Source organism: Muntiacus reevesi, chromosome 8, assembly GCF_963930625.1.
Source record: "Muntiacus reevesi chromosome 8, mMunRee1.1, whole genome shotgun sequence".
Classification (NCBI taxonomy): domain Eukaryota; kingdom Metazoa; phylum Chordata; class Mammalia; order Artiodactyla; family Cervidae; genus Muntiacus; species Muntiacus reevesi.
The window spans coordinates 71803474-71821588 of record NC_089256.1 but is presented as its reverse complement, the minus strand read 5'-3'; the positions used below and the strand labels follow the sequence as shown (position 1 = coordinate 71821588).

Below are 18115 nucleotides of genomic sequence, written 5' to 3'. Positions count from 1 at the left end.
TATTTACTTTCCTCAAAGGTACAGAAAAGTTGAACTGCAGGGCTCCATCTTCTAACAGAATTTCTCCTGTGTTACCAAATTCCAGTTCCTCCTTCAGAGACCGTCTCAAATGTCCTCTCCCCTATGACACCCTCTCCAACGCACTTCTCAGACAGTTGCTCCTGCCTCAATGCTCTCTAGGACCTGGTTCAAGTTTCTATTTTTGACACCTGCTGTATTGTTATTATGAGTTTCAAGGTCTCCATCTTTGTCCTCCTTGGTCTATTTTTATGCCTGGTACATAATTAGTGGTCAATATAATTTCTGATGATATTACTCTAATGGCAGAAAGTGAAGAGCAATAAAGAGCCTCTTGATGAGGGTGAAAGAGGAGAGTGAAAAAACTACTTTAAACTCAACGTTAAAAAAACGAAGATCATGGCATCCAGAAGACTCTTGAGAGCCCCCTGGACTGCAAGGAGGTCAAACCAGTCAATCCTAAAGGAAATCAACCCTGAGTATTCACTGGAAGGACTCATGCTGAAGCTCCAATTCTTAGACCACCTGATGCAAAGACCCTGGTGCTGGGAAAGACTGAAGGCAAAAGGAAAAGAGGGTGATAGAGGGTAAGATGGCTAGATAGCATCACCTATTCAATGGATATAAATTTGAGCAAACTCCGGGAGATAGTGAAGGACAGGGAAGCCTGGTGTGCTGCAGTTCGGGGTCACAAAAAGTCAGACACCTAAGTGGTGTTGCTAAGTGCAACTGAACAACATAACTGCTGAATGAACGGCTTATATTGCTGACTATACTTTCTTTCACTGTTGCTTTGAATTCTTTCTTTCTCAGAAACTTTACTCCTTATCATTTCCTACTTGGGCTCTTCATGGACAGGAAATAGGAATCCTGGGCAAAAGTAAGCACATTTTGCTGGTTGGTCCTATGGATGATGATGCCTTATTTGAGAAGTAGGATGTAGAGGGAAAATTTCCTGTCTGGTTTTTATCACTAATCCTCTTTATTGTGGAAGCTGTCCAGGGACTTTGAATTACTCATCATCAATTCACTTAGCATTTATGAGAGTGTTTATTTTCTGCCAGGTACTTTTAGGAGCTGGGTACACAGCAGGGAAGCCCACAGACCTCCTTCCTCCCTTCACAGAGCTTCCAACCTAGCAGGGAAGACCATTACTTAGAGAGGGAAATTACTTAGAAGGAATAAAAGAAACAATCACCAATAGCAATATGTTCTATGGAGGGAAAAATCAGGGTAGAACGAGAGAGGAAAATAGGGGTGAGACAGAAACTAGACTGGGTGGTTAAAACAAGAGGTTTCTAATCACAGACCCTAACCTGTTTGATGAACATTCAAGAAGTTCTCATCTCATAAGGCACCACAGCTGCCAACAACTGCAGTGTTTCTTTCAAACTTTAAGCAAAGAAACACTTTCTGAAGCAGCACTTTAGGAACACAACAAGAAAAACAAAAATTTCTTTAAGTCGGTCTAAGGCAAAAAGCTTCTAAAACCAAACAACAGTAGAAAGACAAATTGTTTTCAATCAAATTATGTATTTGGTCACTAGAATTTAAATGTTATTCTACTAGTCTGTAACACAGAATATTTTTAATAAGTAGTTTAGAGCTTATTTCACCAAGTAGTACATATTCTTGAAAAATCATATATTGGTTGTATGTTTTCATTATCATGTTAGCTTACTTAAAGTTACCATAATTAAAACAGTGAAATATATCTTAATGACACAAGACAGACTATTTCCACCTATGTCCTAGTTATGCAAAGATCTCCTTTACACGTTTCATAGCTCTCTGAAATACAAAAGAAATAACTCCTGGGTATGTGTCCATGCTGTCCCATCTCAGGGATTTGCACTGCTGTTTTCTTTTCCTGGAATGCCCTTCTTCCCACATCTGTGTGATATGCCTCTTCTCATCCTTCCAGACTCAGTTGAGCCAGAACTCCCTCTGGGATCCTCTGCCTGAATTCCCCCCGGGCTCCCACAGCACCCACCACGTACCACGAACCATAGCACTTAGTAGGCCTTGTTGGAAGTGTTTCCTTGGTTTTACCAAACTAGAAATGTGAGCACCTCAAGGTCTCTAGAGTGTGTGACACCTCCTGGGTGATCAATAAACTGCTGAAAGCATACTGGCACTTTAGAGAAAGCACAATGCACCATTTTCCTCCATAAACAGACAGAGAAAGAAGTGTAGCAGAGCATAACACTATACACTAAGCATCATTTCAGTGGTTACAAAACACCTTAAGGAAACCCAGCTCTCCCACATGCACTAAAAACCATAGGAACCAATCTTTAATGAGACAACTTTAAGGATCACAAGTATATAGAACTTAAAACATGCTACCCAGGATTGTTTCAGGTTCTCCAAAATCTGAAAATGGAAAAAAAATTAAACAAAAACAAAAAATGGGGATGAGGGGGATAATGGCAGAAGACATTTAACCACTGACAACAACCAAATGAAAGTCCAACTTCTTAAGCAAATTCTAAGAATTTCCCAAAAACATGCTTTTAGGGAGCCAGGAAATCATGCTACTGTTTTAGAGTAATTGAAAATCATTTCCAAACAGGTTCTTTCTGTAGACATAACCAATGACAATGTTCTTTTCATCCAAGATATATCTTCATTTAAGTTGCAAGATGGTGCCATTTGGATTGGCTATGTGAGGCAATCAGACAGAAGGTATTGGTTTTGGTCAATAGGCGCTTCTGTGGCCACTAAGCCCTGAATCTGGCACACTGCATCTGGTAAAATTCTGGCCCACTCTCCTTGATGAACATACAGCACATGCATTTAAATGGTACATGGCTAATTACAGAATTAATAGCCATCAATCTGTAGGGAGCAAGTTTAATATTCATCTGGTGTGACCCTCATTGAAAAGCAGACAGGAAAAGCTACTTAGTCTATAAGAGTCCAGATTTTAAAACATGTTTCCATGTAGTTGAATCAACCAACACAAATTTAAAGATAGTCACTTGAGGAAGAAGAGCTTCTTGACTTCTTATTACCTCTTGTTTCTTAGTTTTATAAATATATTTTTTATTTTCAAATATACATTTACTTCTTTAATGTACTACTAGTAGTTATATATTGATAATTTTTATATATTTATATATATGAACCTGTTTAGCACCTCAGTAATATCCATTGGTAAACTCCATGTCAGGTTCTTTTAATTACAAGCTATGAAGGAGTTTTTGGCTGTTTTCCATCATAAGTGATAGCTCAGTAACAACACTGCCAAAGTCAAAACATTATTTTTGGTAGACATCCTTGAAATCATTCCAGCAAAGAGGCTAAAGGTTGAGACGCTGAAATATAAAAGCCACTGTTGCCTGAAAGTATGTTTTGTGGCTGATCCACTAAAAGGTCCACCAGGATGCCTAACGAAAGGGCTCGATTCCATCCTCAGATTTCTCATTTCTCAGAAGAATCTGACACAGCTGACCACTCCCTCCTGGTGGAGCCTTTGTGGTTTTTGGTTATTTTGACACTGTTTCCCCAGTTTTCCTGTGTTCCATGATTGCTCTGTCTCCTTTGTTGGCTCCACCAACTTCTTGCCAACTCTAAAACCACTCTCTTATTCAACACTGTTTCCTTAGGGGATTCCAGGTCCTTAGGAAATTTCAATTACATTAACCTGCCAGCAAGTTTTTCCATATTTCCTCTATTTCCTTTATATTGGTGTTGTTTTAGTTGCTAAGTTATGTTTGACTCTTTTGCAACTCAATGGTCTGGTTCATCTGTCCATGAGATTTCCCAGGCAAGTATATTGGAGTGGGTTGCCATTTCCTTCTCCATTCCTTTATATTACTTGCCACATATTTTTGGCTTAGGGTTGTTTACTCCAGGAAGGCCAAGTGCTGTTTGTTTGGTGAATTGCTATAACCCCAGAGCCTGACATTTACTGATTGCTCAATTAAACCAATGGTAGAGGCCACGGTGAATTTCTTTTATTATGGTGGTCAAGCTGAAGACATCTGCCTTTAGTAACTTTAAAGGTCAAAGTCATATTTTCCAACTTTATAGGCCAGATTTCTGAGCCCAAAAGATGGCAATCATTTGAGCAAATTCAAAGCCCTTTGTTTAGGAAAGTATCAACCTGCTTGCAAGTGCTTCTTTACTATCTTCACAAGTGGCAGATGACTCACCATCAAGGCAGGATTCAAGTAAAGCACTTTCATTTATGTAACAAAATGTCATGTCACCAACTGTACCTCAGATTCTTAAAGTCTAAGGAACTCTTTTCAGGTGACACATATTATGCTAAAACGAACTGTTATCTTGGCAAAGTCTGATAAAGATCTTTGACATAAGACAGTAACGGTCTAAAAGACATGCAATTTCTTCAGCTTTTAGAGTACTAACTTAAAAGCCAGACTGCTTGAATTAGCATTCTAGCTCTAGGAGTGTGATCTGGGCAAGTTACTTAACTTCTCTGTGCCTCAATTTCTACATTTTTAATATAGTAATAATAGTACTTAATCACAGGGTTGTTATAAAGATTGAGTTAATATATATGTGAAATGGTTAGATGGTATATGTTACCTCTATGATGATGACTCATATATCCAGGCAGATATATCATCAAACAAAGCCCATAGACTCCAAAATTTTAACTACAGGAATAGGTTTTTAGTTCTTACTATATACCAATTGCTATGCTAAGAATTTTACATACACAATCACATTTATCATAGAAAAAGCAGGGGAATTCCAAAAAGCATCTACTTCTGCTTCATTGACTACACTAAAGCCTTTGAGAGTGTGGATTACAACAAACTGTGGAAAATTCTTAAAGAGATGAGAATACCAGACCATCTTACCTGCCTCTTGAGAAATCTGTATGCAGGTCAAGAAGCAATAGTTAGAACCAGACATGGAACAATGAACTGGTTCAAAATTGGGAAAGGAGTATGTCAAGGCTGTATATTGTCACCCTGCTTATTTAACATATACAGAGTGCATCATGTGAAATGCTGGGCTGGATAAATCACAAGCTGGAATCAGGATTACTGGGAGAAATAGCAACGTCCTCAGATATGCAGATGATATCACTCTAATGGCAGAAAACAAAGAAGAACTAAAGAGCCTCTTGATGACAGTGAAAGAGAAGAGTGAAAAACCTAGCTTAAAACTCTACATCCAAAAAACTAAGATCATGGCATCCGGTCCCATCACTTTATGACAAATAGATGGGGAAAAAATGAAAACAGTGACAGATTTTATTTACTTGGGCTCCAAAATCACTGTAGATGGTGACTGCAGCCACAAAATTAAAAGACACTTGCTCCTTAGAAGAAAAGCTATGACAAACCTAGAAAACATATTAAGAAGCAGGGACATCACTTTGCTGACAAAGTCCATATAGTCAAAGCTATGGCTGTTCCAGTAGTCATGAATGGATGTGAGAGTTGGACCATTAAGAAGGCTGAGCACTGAAGAATTGATGTTTTTGAATGGTGGTGAGGAGAAGGCTTCTGAGAGTCTCTTGGACAGCAAGGAGATCAAACCAGTCAATTCTAAAGGATATCAACCTTGAATATTCATTGGAAAGACTGGTACTGAAGCTGAAGCTCTAATACTTTGTCTACCTGATAAAAAGAGCTGACTCTTTGGAAAAGACCCTGATGCTGGGAAAGATTGATGACACAAGGACAAGAAAAGGATGAAATGGTCGGATGGCATCACCAACTCAATGGACGTAGTTTGAGCAAACTCTGGGAGAGAGTGAAGGACTGGAAAGCCTGGCATGCTGCAGTTGATGGGGTTGCAAAGAATTGGATACAACTTAGCTACTGAACAATAAAAACAACAAGCCTTGAGGGAAGCACTGTCATTATTCCACTTTTATAGGTAGGGAAACTAGATCTTTTAAGTTTTAAGTTACTTAAGAGTTTAAGGAACTTACCCAATTAGTCTCATGACTGCTGCTGCTGCTAAGTCACTTCAGTCATGTCCAACTCTGTGTGACCCCATAGATGGCAGCCCACGAGGCTCCCCCGTCCCTGGGATTCTCCAGGCAAGAACACAGGAGTGGGTGGCCATTTTCTTCTCCAATGCATGAAAGTGAAAAGTGAAAGTGAAGTTGCTCAGTCGTGTCCCACTCTTAGCGACCCCATGGTCTGCAGCCTACCAGGCTCCTCCGTCCATGGGGTTTTCCAGGCTAGAGTACTGGAGTGGGGTGCCATTGCCTTCTCCAAGTCTCATGACTAGTAAATGGTAAAGCTATGATTTAAGCCCAGTAGCAGGAGCCAACAGCAGGCCAGGTAAAAATGATCTACAGTTGTATAGAGACCCACGATCTTCAGAGCAGAAGCAGATTGACAAGAATAAAGGTGAAAATTAAAAATAAAACTGCACACTACTGTTGGAGTATACTGCAGACGGCTGCCAAAAGTCAGATGAGGACCAAACATATTTATTTTGTGACAGGTTATTATTCCAAGTGTTTTACATATTAACTACTGTGGGGTGATGGCAAACAATAAAGCTTTGTATACATTATCATTTGCAACCTTCAAAATAACTTCATGAGCTGAGTATCATGACCAGTTACCAGATCAGGAAACACTCATAGGTTAAATACAAGGTCACAGTCACACAGCGAGTATAGCTCAAGTTGAGATTTGAGCACAAGTCTCCCTGACCCCCAAATCCATGCTCTAGAACACTATGAAAATAGACCCCCAGATTCTGTAAATATACCATCAGTACCATGAGGTTCAAATAAGGATTGATAGTTAATTAAATATGGGACTCAACTAAATATCCTTTCTTTAAAATTCAAAATATATGTCAGTATGATAGGGATTCTGAAACGTTTCACAGTTAAAAAAGAAATCCTGATTAACTCTGTTTAACTCAGCATTTCCTAGTCTCACTTACCATAGAACACTTTTCAATGTGTAACATATACTAAAACCTCTAGGACTATAATTTGTAAACAGTACATAGCAGGCTCCTTGCCCACGAGATGCTTTTACAATGTGGATTTACACAAAAGATTTGTGGGTGGAATAAGAAGGGGAAGAAGGGAGACTGAACAATCTAGCAGGAAGCTGTGGATTCAGCAGACCAGATTCAGAGTCAGCCTCCCAGTCAGTGCCATGTCTGTGAACCAGTTACTCAACCTCATTGAGTTTCTGTCTCCCTTAACTGAGGACATTAACTACTATTTCACAAGGTGACTGTGTTTATTGTTCAACAAATGTATCCATTATGATGCAGACAGCTACCAGTAATCTTATTCTATTAAAAGTCAATCATCTTTTAAAAGCAAAATTGATTTGTCTTGTGAAGAAAATTAAGGAGGCAGGGATTATGGCTCCTCTGGACTTGTTTCTCTCCAACAGCCATGAAATGGAAGTGACTGAAACCTTGGGATAGAGTGACTCTATTTTAGAACTGATGCATTAAGTAGGGACAGTGAAATAAACATCTTGTGTTTTAGGAAAGTAGACTTCAGAATGGTCAAGAAAAAGGTAATTTGTGACCCAGACAATATTATAGGACAGGTGGCACAGAAGAGTGTCGGTCAAATTAATTTCTTATGGGACATTCATCAATTATCCATTCTGGAGGAAAAGAGAAAAAGAGAATGATACCAAATGAATGTGGGAATTTGCCAGTTATCTTTTAAGGAGATGGCCTGTAATATAACTAACATTTAGCCAGAAACACGTGATTCATTACAAATTCAAAAACAACCATAAATCTACAAAAATATTCTGAGGAAATCAGAAACCCGGAAAACAGCAAAGCTTGCAAAAAACAAAACAAAAAAACTGCAAAAGACAACAAAAAGCCACTTTGGGATAAGTTCAGAGTCAGAAGCACCAGAAAGCACCAGTTCTGATGTTTGGGGCAGATGGAATAATAGGGAGAACTGAAAGAAAGCAGAACCATGAATTCTTACTTCCCCTATCATGCATTATCTTCAAGCCCACTCCCACTCAGAAACCCAAGAAACAAAAATACTAAAATAGTAAGAGAAAAATTATGTCTATGATAGGTGAGGAACCTTACGATTTAGTGGGGAGTTTGTATGTAAAGAAATATCAACATTAGGAAACATACAAGGGCCATAAAAGAAAAACAACATGCTAGCAGAGTATGAACGGGAGAGAGATGAAGGTTGACTGGGAAAAGAGGGGAAGTTTCCAAAAGACATGATCTTTGAGTGGGTGTTGAAAGATGTGTGGGATGTTGGCTAACGTACGAGGGTGGGAGGGCATGTGAGGCAGAGGTGACAGCAGGAGGAGAGGTGTCAGGATGGTCATGGGGACACTGAGAGGCTAGATTCAGCGGAGTGGTACCAGTTTGGTCCAGGTCCTAAGTGCCAAAGAACTGAGTGCTTTCGTTCTGCCGCTATCCTACAGAACAGGAATTCCACCTGGCATGAGGGGTGGGAGCTGGTTCCCTGGAGGATTAACAGTAAAATCGGAGCAGAGCAGGGAGCACAGCAATCATTCCATAACTTTAAGTTGATTATGCTGATGAATGCATGTCACATAAATGCAGGCAGAGCAAATGTCCAAATTCGTCTGGGAATAGTACTGGTTTAAAACAGTTGTCCTGTCAGGATTATTAATAGCAACTCCTATTACTCTCAGACATGGCATGGTTTGAATAATGAATTTTGAGGCTACCCTAGGTACATGCAACTTGGGGACACTCTCTCTGTGTTTAGTAGCAATATACATGTATTTAAATAGTTACAAACTATAGGGCTTCCCAGGTGGTGCAGTGGTAAAGAATCTGCCTGCCAATGCAGGAAACACAAAAGATGTGACTTCAATCACTGGAGTTGGGAAGATCTCCCTGGAGGAAAGCATGGCAACCCACTCCGCTATTCTTGCCTGGAAAATTCAATGGACAGAGGAGTCTGGCAGGCTACAGTCCATGGAGTTGCAAAGAGTTGGATGTGACTGAGTGACTGAGGATACAAACTATAGGAAAGAGAACTTCCTTACAGTTTGCATGTTGTACCATTAGCAGCCAACAGGTAGGCTACTAATGGGTTACAGATGAGCTATAAGACACTGAAAGTTAGGTGTTTTATAGAGGTAAAAACTTAAAAGCATTTTTTTATAACTATTCAAAATCTATCAGAGTTGGCATTCTCTTTGAGAACCCTTTGTATAATTTTCTTCATGCATCCTGTGAATTCTGTCATTCAAATCCTTACAGATTCCCCTAGTATTTCCTCCATGTTCCCCTGGCATGTCTTTTACAAAGGTCATCAAATCTCTGACAGGAAAAAAGACTGGAAAACACCAGCATATATTTATTTAATAGCAGGAGCTCAAAAAAAGTCAGGATACAGTGTACCCGTGATAAAGTTATCATGAGTATACCCACATACATGCCTGCAGCTATGAATACCTGTCAGAGAGATAGCACCAGGGACAAAAATGGGCGAATCCATCATGCAGGACTTTGTTTTCAGGTCACCTGGCCCAGCAGTGAAAACACAAAATTAAGAGTCTAGTAATTTTCATTCCAGTCCTATTTTGTCACTATTATCATGTGAACGTGGGAGTGTCATTGACCCTTTCAGAACCTGTTTCCTCACTCGACAAATGCAAATAAGTATTGTCATCCAGTTGTTTATTGTAAAAATAAAATGAGATCATGTAAGTGAAACCCTTTGTAAAACCTGCAGTGCTATAAAAATGTAAGGTATAACCAAAGAATTATGTTCTTCAGGGTCTCATTCTCTTAGGGCTGGCCTCCTTTCCTCTCACTGGTGAGCTCCTGGGGTTTTCTTGGTAGGATCCCTCAATCCTCCTCTCACTCTAAACACATTCATTCCCACTGCTCCCACCACTAGCCATTCATTGACCTCTGCCAAACCCGTATCTTAAGTTCAGCTCGCTCTCTCTCCCCCGCCAAATTCTGGTCTTATACATGCAAACTATTTATGAACAGCTACCCTTAAACTGGTCCAATGGACACTTCAAAGCAAGGTGCCAAACTCTATGACCTTTACCCTCAGACCTGCTCCTTTTCCTAATCAGGCTCGTCATCACCATTCACCCAGTTACTGCAGAAGTTTGCCCCAGAAGTCATCTTTGACTCCTTTCTCTCCTTCACTCTAGCAATCAGCAACTCTGGTCAGCCTCACTCCAAACCCGTCCCATTTTATTAGTTCATGCTCTCCCCTCTCATCTGGATAATTGCTTCTCAAGTGGTCTTTTGCCCTCATTTATTTTCTTAAACTCTATTCTCTATGCTGCCACTGAGAAAACTGTTCTCAAATACAGATCTGACCATGTGATTTCCCTGCTGAAATCCTTTCAGTGGCTTCTTTCCTGGCCCACAGAACCCTATTACCTGGCCTGTGCTTCCTTTCTACCTGACCTCTCTGTCTTCTGAGCTTTATACTTCAGCCACTCAGAACTACTTTTAGGGCCTTAGCTTGAACCATCCTCTCCCATTGGAACATTCCCTTTGTCTGGGATGCCCTTTTCCCCCTCCTTCCTCTCCTTCTTCTCATCTTCACCTCTTTCACTCAGCTGGCTCTTATGGAAAGGCAACCTAGCACAACAGTTGAGCTCTTAAACTCACAGTAAGACAGGCTCCACCGCTTACAAGCTTTGTTACAAAAGCAAGTTACTTTTCTTTACAGTTCAGTTTCCTCCTTTGGAAAATAAGAACACCTATCTCATAGAATTATAGCACAAACTAAATGAACTGTATGTAAAGCACACAGCACAGTATCTGGCACAGAGTAAATGCTCAGGATATGCTTAATAGATTATTAAGTTATTTTTACTGTAAATGGGCTTCCCTGGTGGCTCAGATGGTAAAGAGTCTGCCTGCAGTGTGGGAGACCCAGGTTCGATCCCTGGGTCAGGAAGATATCCTGGAGAAGGAAATGGCAACCCACTCCAGTATTCTTGCCTGGAAAATCCCATGATCAGAGGAGCCTGGCAGGCTACAGTTCATGAGGTTGCAAAGAGTCGGACACAGCTGAGCGACTTTCTTTACTGTAAATGCTCACTCAGCCTTGATAATTCAGAGCTGATATCAATGTGAAAGGGAAACACCTGCTCCCGATGCCAAGGTCAACACTGTTGTTGTTGTTTAGTTGCTCGCTCATGTCTGACTCTTTTAGACACCATGGACTGTAGCCCACCAGGCTCCTCTGTCCATGGGATTTCCCAGGCAAGAGCATTGGAGTGGGTTGCCATTTCCTTCTCCACGGGTTAACATTAGATGTCCTTTTTAAGGCAGCAACCCACAAATGTCTCTATCATAATTCTTCTTCTATCATTCAAGTCACATTCTGTAACTGTCAGTAGATTTATCTCCCTTCACTGGACTGTAAACTCGTAAAGATTAGACATGTGTTTTATTGTTTAATCAACTCCTAGCATTGTTGTTCATTGAATTAATGATGACTTCTGAATTTTAACTTTATTAAGGATAGGATATTAAGCTAGGATATCGATTTTATTTTGGAAACAGTAGAAGACTGTTAAAATTTCATACTATGACACATCTTAGATTAGGCAGGGAAGATAGTTAGGCCCATCACCATGAAATTTAATTACACATCTTAATTCTTTATAAACATAAACGAAGGAGAAAATAAATGGTAGACAGTTACCGTATAGTTTCATTTGTCAGTTAAAGTAAACATATGCTCACTAATTTAAAAGAAGTAATTGTGCATTAATAGAATGCTTAAGAACGATTATTACACTTTCACACCTCAGAAATATTTTCATATCAAGCTCAAGCCACATGTTAGCAATAGGATATCCCACTAAAATAAAGTAATAAGGTTGGCATTTGTGTGCTCAGAGCCATATTTGTAGAGTTTCAGGAAAAGTAAAAAGGAAACTGGCTAAACCTCAATACAAAATAAAAAAGTTAAAAAAATAAGGAATGAAAAGGAGAACTACAAATTAGGCATTGCCTTACACACTTGTAGTTGAATCAACCTGACTTTAATATTTGATTGGATCCACCAGCAGGTACTATCGAGACCAATTCATTTTGCTCACTTGTCAGAACTAATACTATTTAAATATTGTATCCTCAAGCTATTCTTAAAGTCATTCTGCTGCCAGGTGTGTTTAAAGAAAATTTCACTAAATCAGCTAAAAATTACTGTGCTTAGTGAGTGAGATCTCTAATTTACCTGAAGAAATATGTGTCAAGGCAAGTTTAGATGGCAATAAGCAAAACTTATTACATACTAATGTTTTAAAGTTAAATTTAGGAGTAAACATTCCAGTTCATGAATGCTTATGAAGAAGGTTACCAAGCTGGAGTTCTGCATGACACCCAGCTGAGCTATCATTCAAAGCATACCCACACAGTCCAAAAGCACATCATGCACAGAGAATTCAGGTGAGGTCACATTCGATTTCAACAAGTTTTACAGGATGAAAAATCTTGCTCAACTAGTCCAAAATCACTGTCATTTATAAGAAACAGGGGAAGCATTCAGCAGAAATATCAGCTTCAATAATTTCTCTTTTACATTATGTCACTGAAAGGATACATAGGATAAGAAGTAGAAAGTTAAGAGGTGATTGAGGTAAGAAGTCATGCTCTGGCCCATTATTACCTTCAGTCAACATCTTTATCATACCCTCTAAACTGTACAAAACCACGCCCTCCTATGAGCTCCTGTAACTGCACCCCTTCTGTAATACTTGTCAGCTCTTGCCTTTTTAATAGCTATACATGAGCACAGTGTCTTCATCATACTAAGCTGCAGTTTCTTGTGGGTCAGACTCACACACACTAAGCTTTCAATCTGTATTACATCTAAGTGACTGAACATGAAACCTGCCATCATGATAGCGGTCAAAGGATCCAGGATACCTTTTTTAAAGAAATCTATTTTAGGGAATTCCCTGGTGGCCCAGTGGTTAGGACTCAGAGCTTTCAATGCCTCAGTGCCACGGCTGGAGTTCCATCTTTGGTCAGATCCCACAAGCCACATGGAACAGCCAAAAGAGAAAAGAAAAGAAAATTATTTTCTTCATAGAAAAATTACTGAAGTACTAATCACATTGATATGTATGTGCATTTCAATTCCACTTTACAAGTGGAAAACCTACTACAAAAATGTTTTTAATTAATTTCTTATTTCATGATCATTGCAGAAAAACTAGACTATACAGACAGGAAACCTGAAGATATAACCTTATGGCCCAGAAAAAAACTCACTATATTTTAAATTATGTCCTGCTTTTTCTACACATCTATATATAGATTTATAAAGCTATCTGTTTTGATGTATAGATATTTCAAATGGTATAATGGCATATATGTTTTTTGTAGTATTTTCTCACTTAAAGCTCAGTATAAATCACTTGTACATCATTAAACTTTATTTTTACAACTTAATTTTTTGACTGCATAGTTTCCAAAATATGGGTTTACCATATTTACGTAGTCTCTTATCATTCTGAAATTCTTTAAAATAACACAGAAAATAAAAAAAGAAAAGAAAGGTTGCTGAATGTTCTCTCATATATTTCATAAATGGCAGTGATTTTGGATTAGTTTAAAAAGATTTTTGTACCTATGAAATGTTTCTATTTTTATAGCTACAGCTTTGACTATATGCATAATTACATGAATTCATCCAGAAGGATGGTAGGGTCAAAGAATAAATACTTCCGCAGCTTCCCATGGACACTGCCAAACTGCCATTAAAAAAGCTGTTGAAATTTACATTTTTTCCAGCAGTGTATACTTCTCAGTATCTCTATCTGTACCAAGATTACCATTTTTAAAAAATTTTTGCTTCCACAGCATTTTGAAATGTCTTCAGAATGTCCACCAAACTCCTTCCTTTTGTTCCCCTAATCTTCATCTACATCTCTCTCCATTGCCCTTCCCAGACTATTATTGTCTGTGTCTTTCCACTGTTCAAGTCTTATGATGGCTTTGCTATCACACTGAAAGATGCCTAGCTATTTTATCACCTTAGACTTAAGAGCCAAAGTATCAGCTGATAATCTGATAAACATACTAATGTGAAGGGTTCATTTCCAGCAACATGTATGCAATATAACTTGAACAGTTTAGGAAAAATATATTATCTACATCAGCAGTGTATTATTTAACTTACAGAGTAGTGGTTCTCAGTTTTTGCTGGACACTGAAATCACCTTGGGAACTGTTAAAAATACTGCTTCCTGGGACTCCTCTCCCAGAGATTCTGCATAAATCTGGTATACGTTGTGAATTGGGCATTAGGATTTTTGAAGGCTTCCTAGGTGACTCTAATATAGCATCTGTGTTTGAGATGACTTGAGAAAGATCCTAGGTAGCTTCTTCTTAGGTAATATTGAAGGACCCCAAGGAAGAAAAGCACAATGAACATAATCTCAATAATCTGACTCATCTGCAGAAGATAAAGGACATGAGAAGGGACAGGGAGTGGTGAAACATTTGCCAATGACAGCAGAATAAAAGTAGCATTCACTTTTTTTTTGGCCACACCACATGGCATCTTAGTTCCCCAACCAGGGATCAAACCCATGCCCCCTTCAGTGAAAGGCGCAGAGTCTTAACCACTGGACCGCTAGGGAAGTCCCAAGCCTTCACATTTCTTGATGTTAGGCAGGTGCCTGCTGTATTAGGAAGCTGACCAAGCCTTATCTCTGAAGTAGCTTTTGTAATGGAGCCAAACAATTCAAACTAAAATGATGTGGGCAACAAACTTTATGCCAGGCAATTTAGTGGTAGCATTCCAGGTTTCAAGGAGGTAGTCTACTTCCAGTTTACATTTATTTTATTGTTTCAACAAAGTTGAGCAGTACTACAGATTTTCCCCACAACCCACAGTGGCTCTTTGGGACAATACTTAGAAGAAGACTGGAGTGGGTTGCCATTTCCTTCTCCAGGGGATCTTCCCAACCCAGGGATTGAACCCAGGTCTCCTGCATTGTAGGCAGACACTTTTACCATCTGAGCCACCAGGGAAGTCCACTTAGAAGAATAAATACAACCAATTTCAGCCATTAAAATACATTACAACACTCTTACAAAGCATCAATAGCTATCAGCCCTATTTTACAAGGAAAGCTGAGGATCAGAGAAGGTTAGTTAATGGGCTAGCCTCACAGCCAGCAAGTGGCCTGGCTGAGGAGGGATTCAGGGAGGCATGACTAACATGCTCTGTTTACTACCAAGCGTCAAGCACATTGCCTTTTCCCCAGGACAATTTGAAGTGGCACTGGTAAATTGCTTTCCTAGGTAGAATATGCTTCCTTGTGGGCTGAATGATGTTTCTGATATTTTACAGTTCTGAAGACAAATGATGAGACCCATTTGTGTGCTAACCCAACCCAGCCACAGTGTCCAATGAGGATACTCTGCTACCTTATCTGTCTCTGTGACCTGGCACTATAAACATTATCATTCCCAAACACCAGCTAAGGGCACACTCTACAGATGACCGTAAGGTCCAAAGGCCTTACTGGAATGGTTGCTTCGTTGGGGAAGAAAGACATTTTTCCAATCATGGCTTTTTTCCAAATTACTTATGATAGGGAAGATTTCCTTGGTGATCAGAAAGGCAAGAACAATCTCTGTGGCCAATACAGTAGTTTGACTTATTTTTTCTTTCTTTCTGTTTTTCTTATCATTAGGCATTACTCTTTTTACTGTAGAAGGCCATTTAAGCCACCCAGGTAAATATCATTGTATCCCAGAATCTTTAAAGGGTGCTACTCCCCAGCTACAAAATTTCTGGAGGAAGAGAGTGATTGCAGAGCATCCTACACAAGACTGCCTTGATTGGAGCCAATACTAGAAAAGGGGATGGTCATTCTTTCCTCTTGTTAATGTTATAGTAAGCAGGAGGGAAGGAAGAGGCTCTATAGCCTCATAGACCTTTCCTAAGATAAAATGGGGGACTTAAGGGTGGAAACGTGGCTGGATTCAAGAAAAGCAAAATGTTCCTAGAAATGCGCTATAATACCCTAGTTAAGGGATTTTTGATAGGACAGTGCCTCAGAGACTAGGTAATGCTACACACAGTTGGAATGCACAGGGAATATCAACCGTCTAGGAGAATCCTGTTTGTTTGTTTCTTTCTCTCTCCCGAGTTGTCACTCTTTAAAGGAGTTTACAAAAATAACCTGAGGTTAAAGCCCAAGGTTGGGGGAGGGGAGGAGTCTCGGCTTGGGGGGAGGGTCAGGAGTTTAGATAGAGCAGGATGCTCGGGGGGGAAAACCATAGGGCTCAGACTTGACAGTTGATTGTAGTCTGGATTTTAGATTGTCTGGCACTAAAAATAATGCCTCTCACATAGAATAAACCAGAAAGTTACATTCTTCTGTCTACGGGGTTAAAACAAATATACACTCACGGTACAGTAAAGAGAACTGTCACCCTGCCAGGCTAAGCCTGGATATCCTTACTCAGGCAAAGGTTAGCTCTTCCACAGTTACGGACAGAAACGAAAGGCTGCAGAGCAGGCGGAAAACAAGAGCATCACGCGAACACCTGCTGTCACTACCTCCACAGCCCCTCCCGCCGCCAGCCAGGCCTCTCCGCCTCCTTTGTTGGGCTGAGCCGAGGAGGGCCGGCCATGACGTGCAGATCTGTGCCGTTCCCTAAAGACTGGGGGAGCCCGGGCTGCTGCCCCTGGCAAGGAGGGCTCCACTGTCAGACACAGAGCGAGATCACCATGCCAAGCCTGCTCTTAAGGTGGCTGCATTCCCAGAAACCAGAGCCTTCCTACAACACTTAACTCGCTCTCTGCCGCTCTCTATAAGAGAACAAAGTGGGGGAGGGGTGGGTTATAAAACACTGGAAGCTTGATTTTTGACGTTGCAAACCAAGATAGAAGGTGACATTTAGGAAAGACGAGGATTTAAACAGTCGTCAAATTCTGCTCAAGAACTTCACCTTCTCCGGTATCAACACAGACGAAGACCTACACACAGGCCACTGCTAGCCAAGAAGCGAATGCGACATCCTGAAAATGTCAGCCTAAACGACTTTAAAAAGCAATAGCCTTATTGCTTATTGCTACAAAAATATGCATCTCACGGGACAAGGCCGGAAATTCTCTTTCCTCTTTAAATATTGCCTAAGAGAAGGGAGAGAGAATCAGCCCTAGGCTGCGTCTCACCACTTGCTGTGCGCTCCGGAAAGTGGCGTCCAGCAGCATCAGCTTCCAGGGATCGGAGACGGAGCTGGGCAGAGGGATGTAGATGTAATAGGCGGCCAGAGCCACTAGGGCGGTAAGCAGGACACAGGACGACCTCATCCTCCTCCGGCTCGGCTGGCCTGCCGGACGTACGAGGAGGAAAGGGCAATACCACCCAGAGACCTCAAGCAAGTTTCTGCGAGGGCCAGCCGCTCATTCACCCGTTTCTTGTATGCCCAGAGCCAATCAGAGGCGGCGTCAGGAGGAAGTCAGAGCGCTGACTTGCCTCCTCCACTGTGTCCTTGCAAAGTGTTGCAGACACTCCAGGTTTGAGAAAGCTGTGGAGCTGTGCTGGGCGAACAGCGGACTCCGGAGGACACAGGTGTGTATTGCACACCAGTGACCAAGGACTTCCCTTCTGCAGGTTTCCAAACAGAAACTTAACTGCATTAAGTTTCTGTCTGTCTAAAGCACATCTGACTCAAAATGGAGTCAGATGTAAGAAAGATAATAAAATGATAATAAAAATCCACTGACTTCTACAGCCAGATTTGCAATGGAATGTAAAGCCTATCTGATATGTGGTGAGAGAAGAAATTCTTATAGCTCAAGCGAATGATAAGCAGGTAGTGTAATACATCAAGCACACAAATCTTGGTTTCCAGATCTCATCCTTCAATAAAAAGAACCATGACTCTGCCATGGCTCCTTGGAGAAAAGACTGTAGGGCTGAGGCAGGTAAAGTACAGGATGGACCTGTTCTAGAAGATGAGGAAGTGCTAACAAATGATGGGATCTTGGTCAAAAGAAGATAGTTGGCAGCTTTAAGGGTCTTCCAATGTCAAAAACTGGGATAATTTTAGCATCAAAATAAATAATAATAATGGATTATAAACCATTAAATAAAATAAATATCTAGGAGTCTATACTAATATAAACAAACGGGAAACA

The 18115-nt window shown here is 40.3% G+C and overlaps 1 protein-coding gene across 1 annotated transcript in view; it reads right to left on the bottom strand.

The window, feature by feature from the left end:
• NCEH1 (neutral cholesterol ester hydrolase 1) overlaps positions 1–17407 on the bottom strand; it is a 70041-nt gene extending 52634 nt beyond the window's left edge. The window contains exon 1 of the mRNA XM_065942917.1: positions 17147–17407. Within this exon, the coding sequence (XP_065798989.1) occupies positions 17147–17284 (138 nt within the window). The 5' untranslated portion in view covers positions 17285–17407. The remainder of the gene's footprint in view (positions 1–17146) is intronic.
• Positions 17408–18115: the final 708 nt, after the last annotated feature.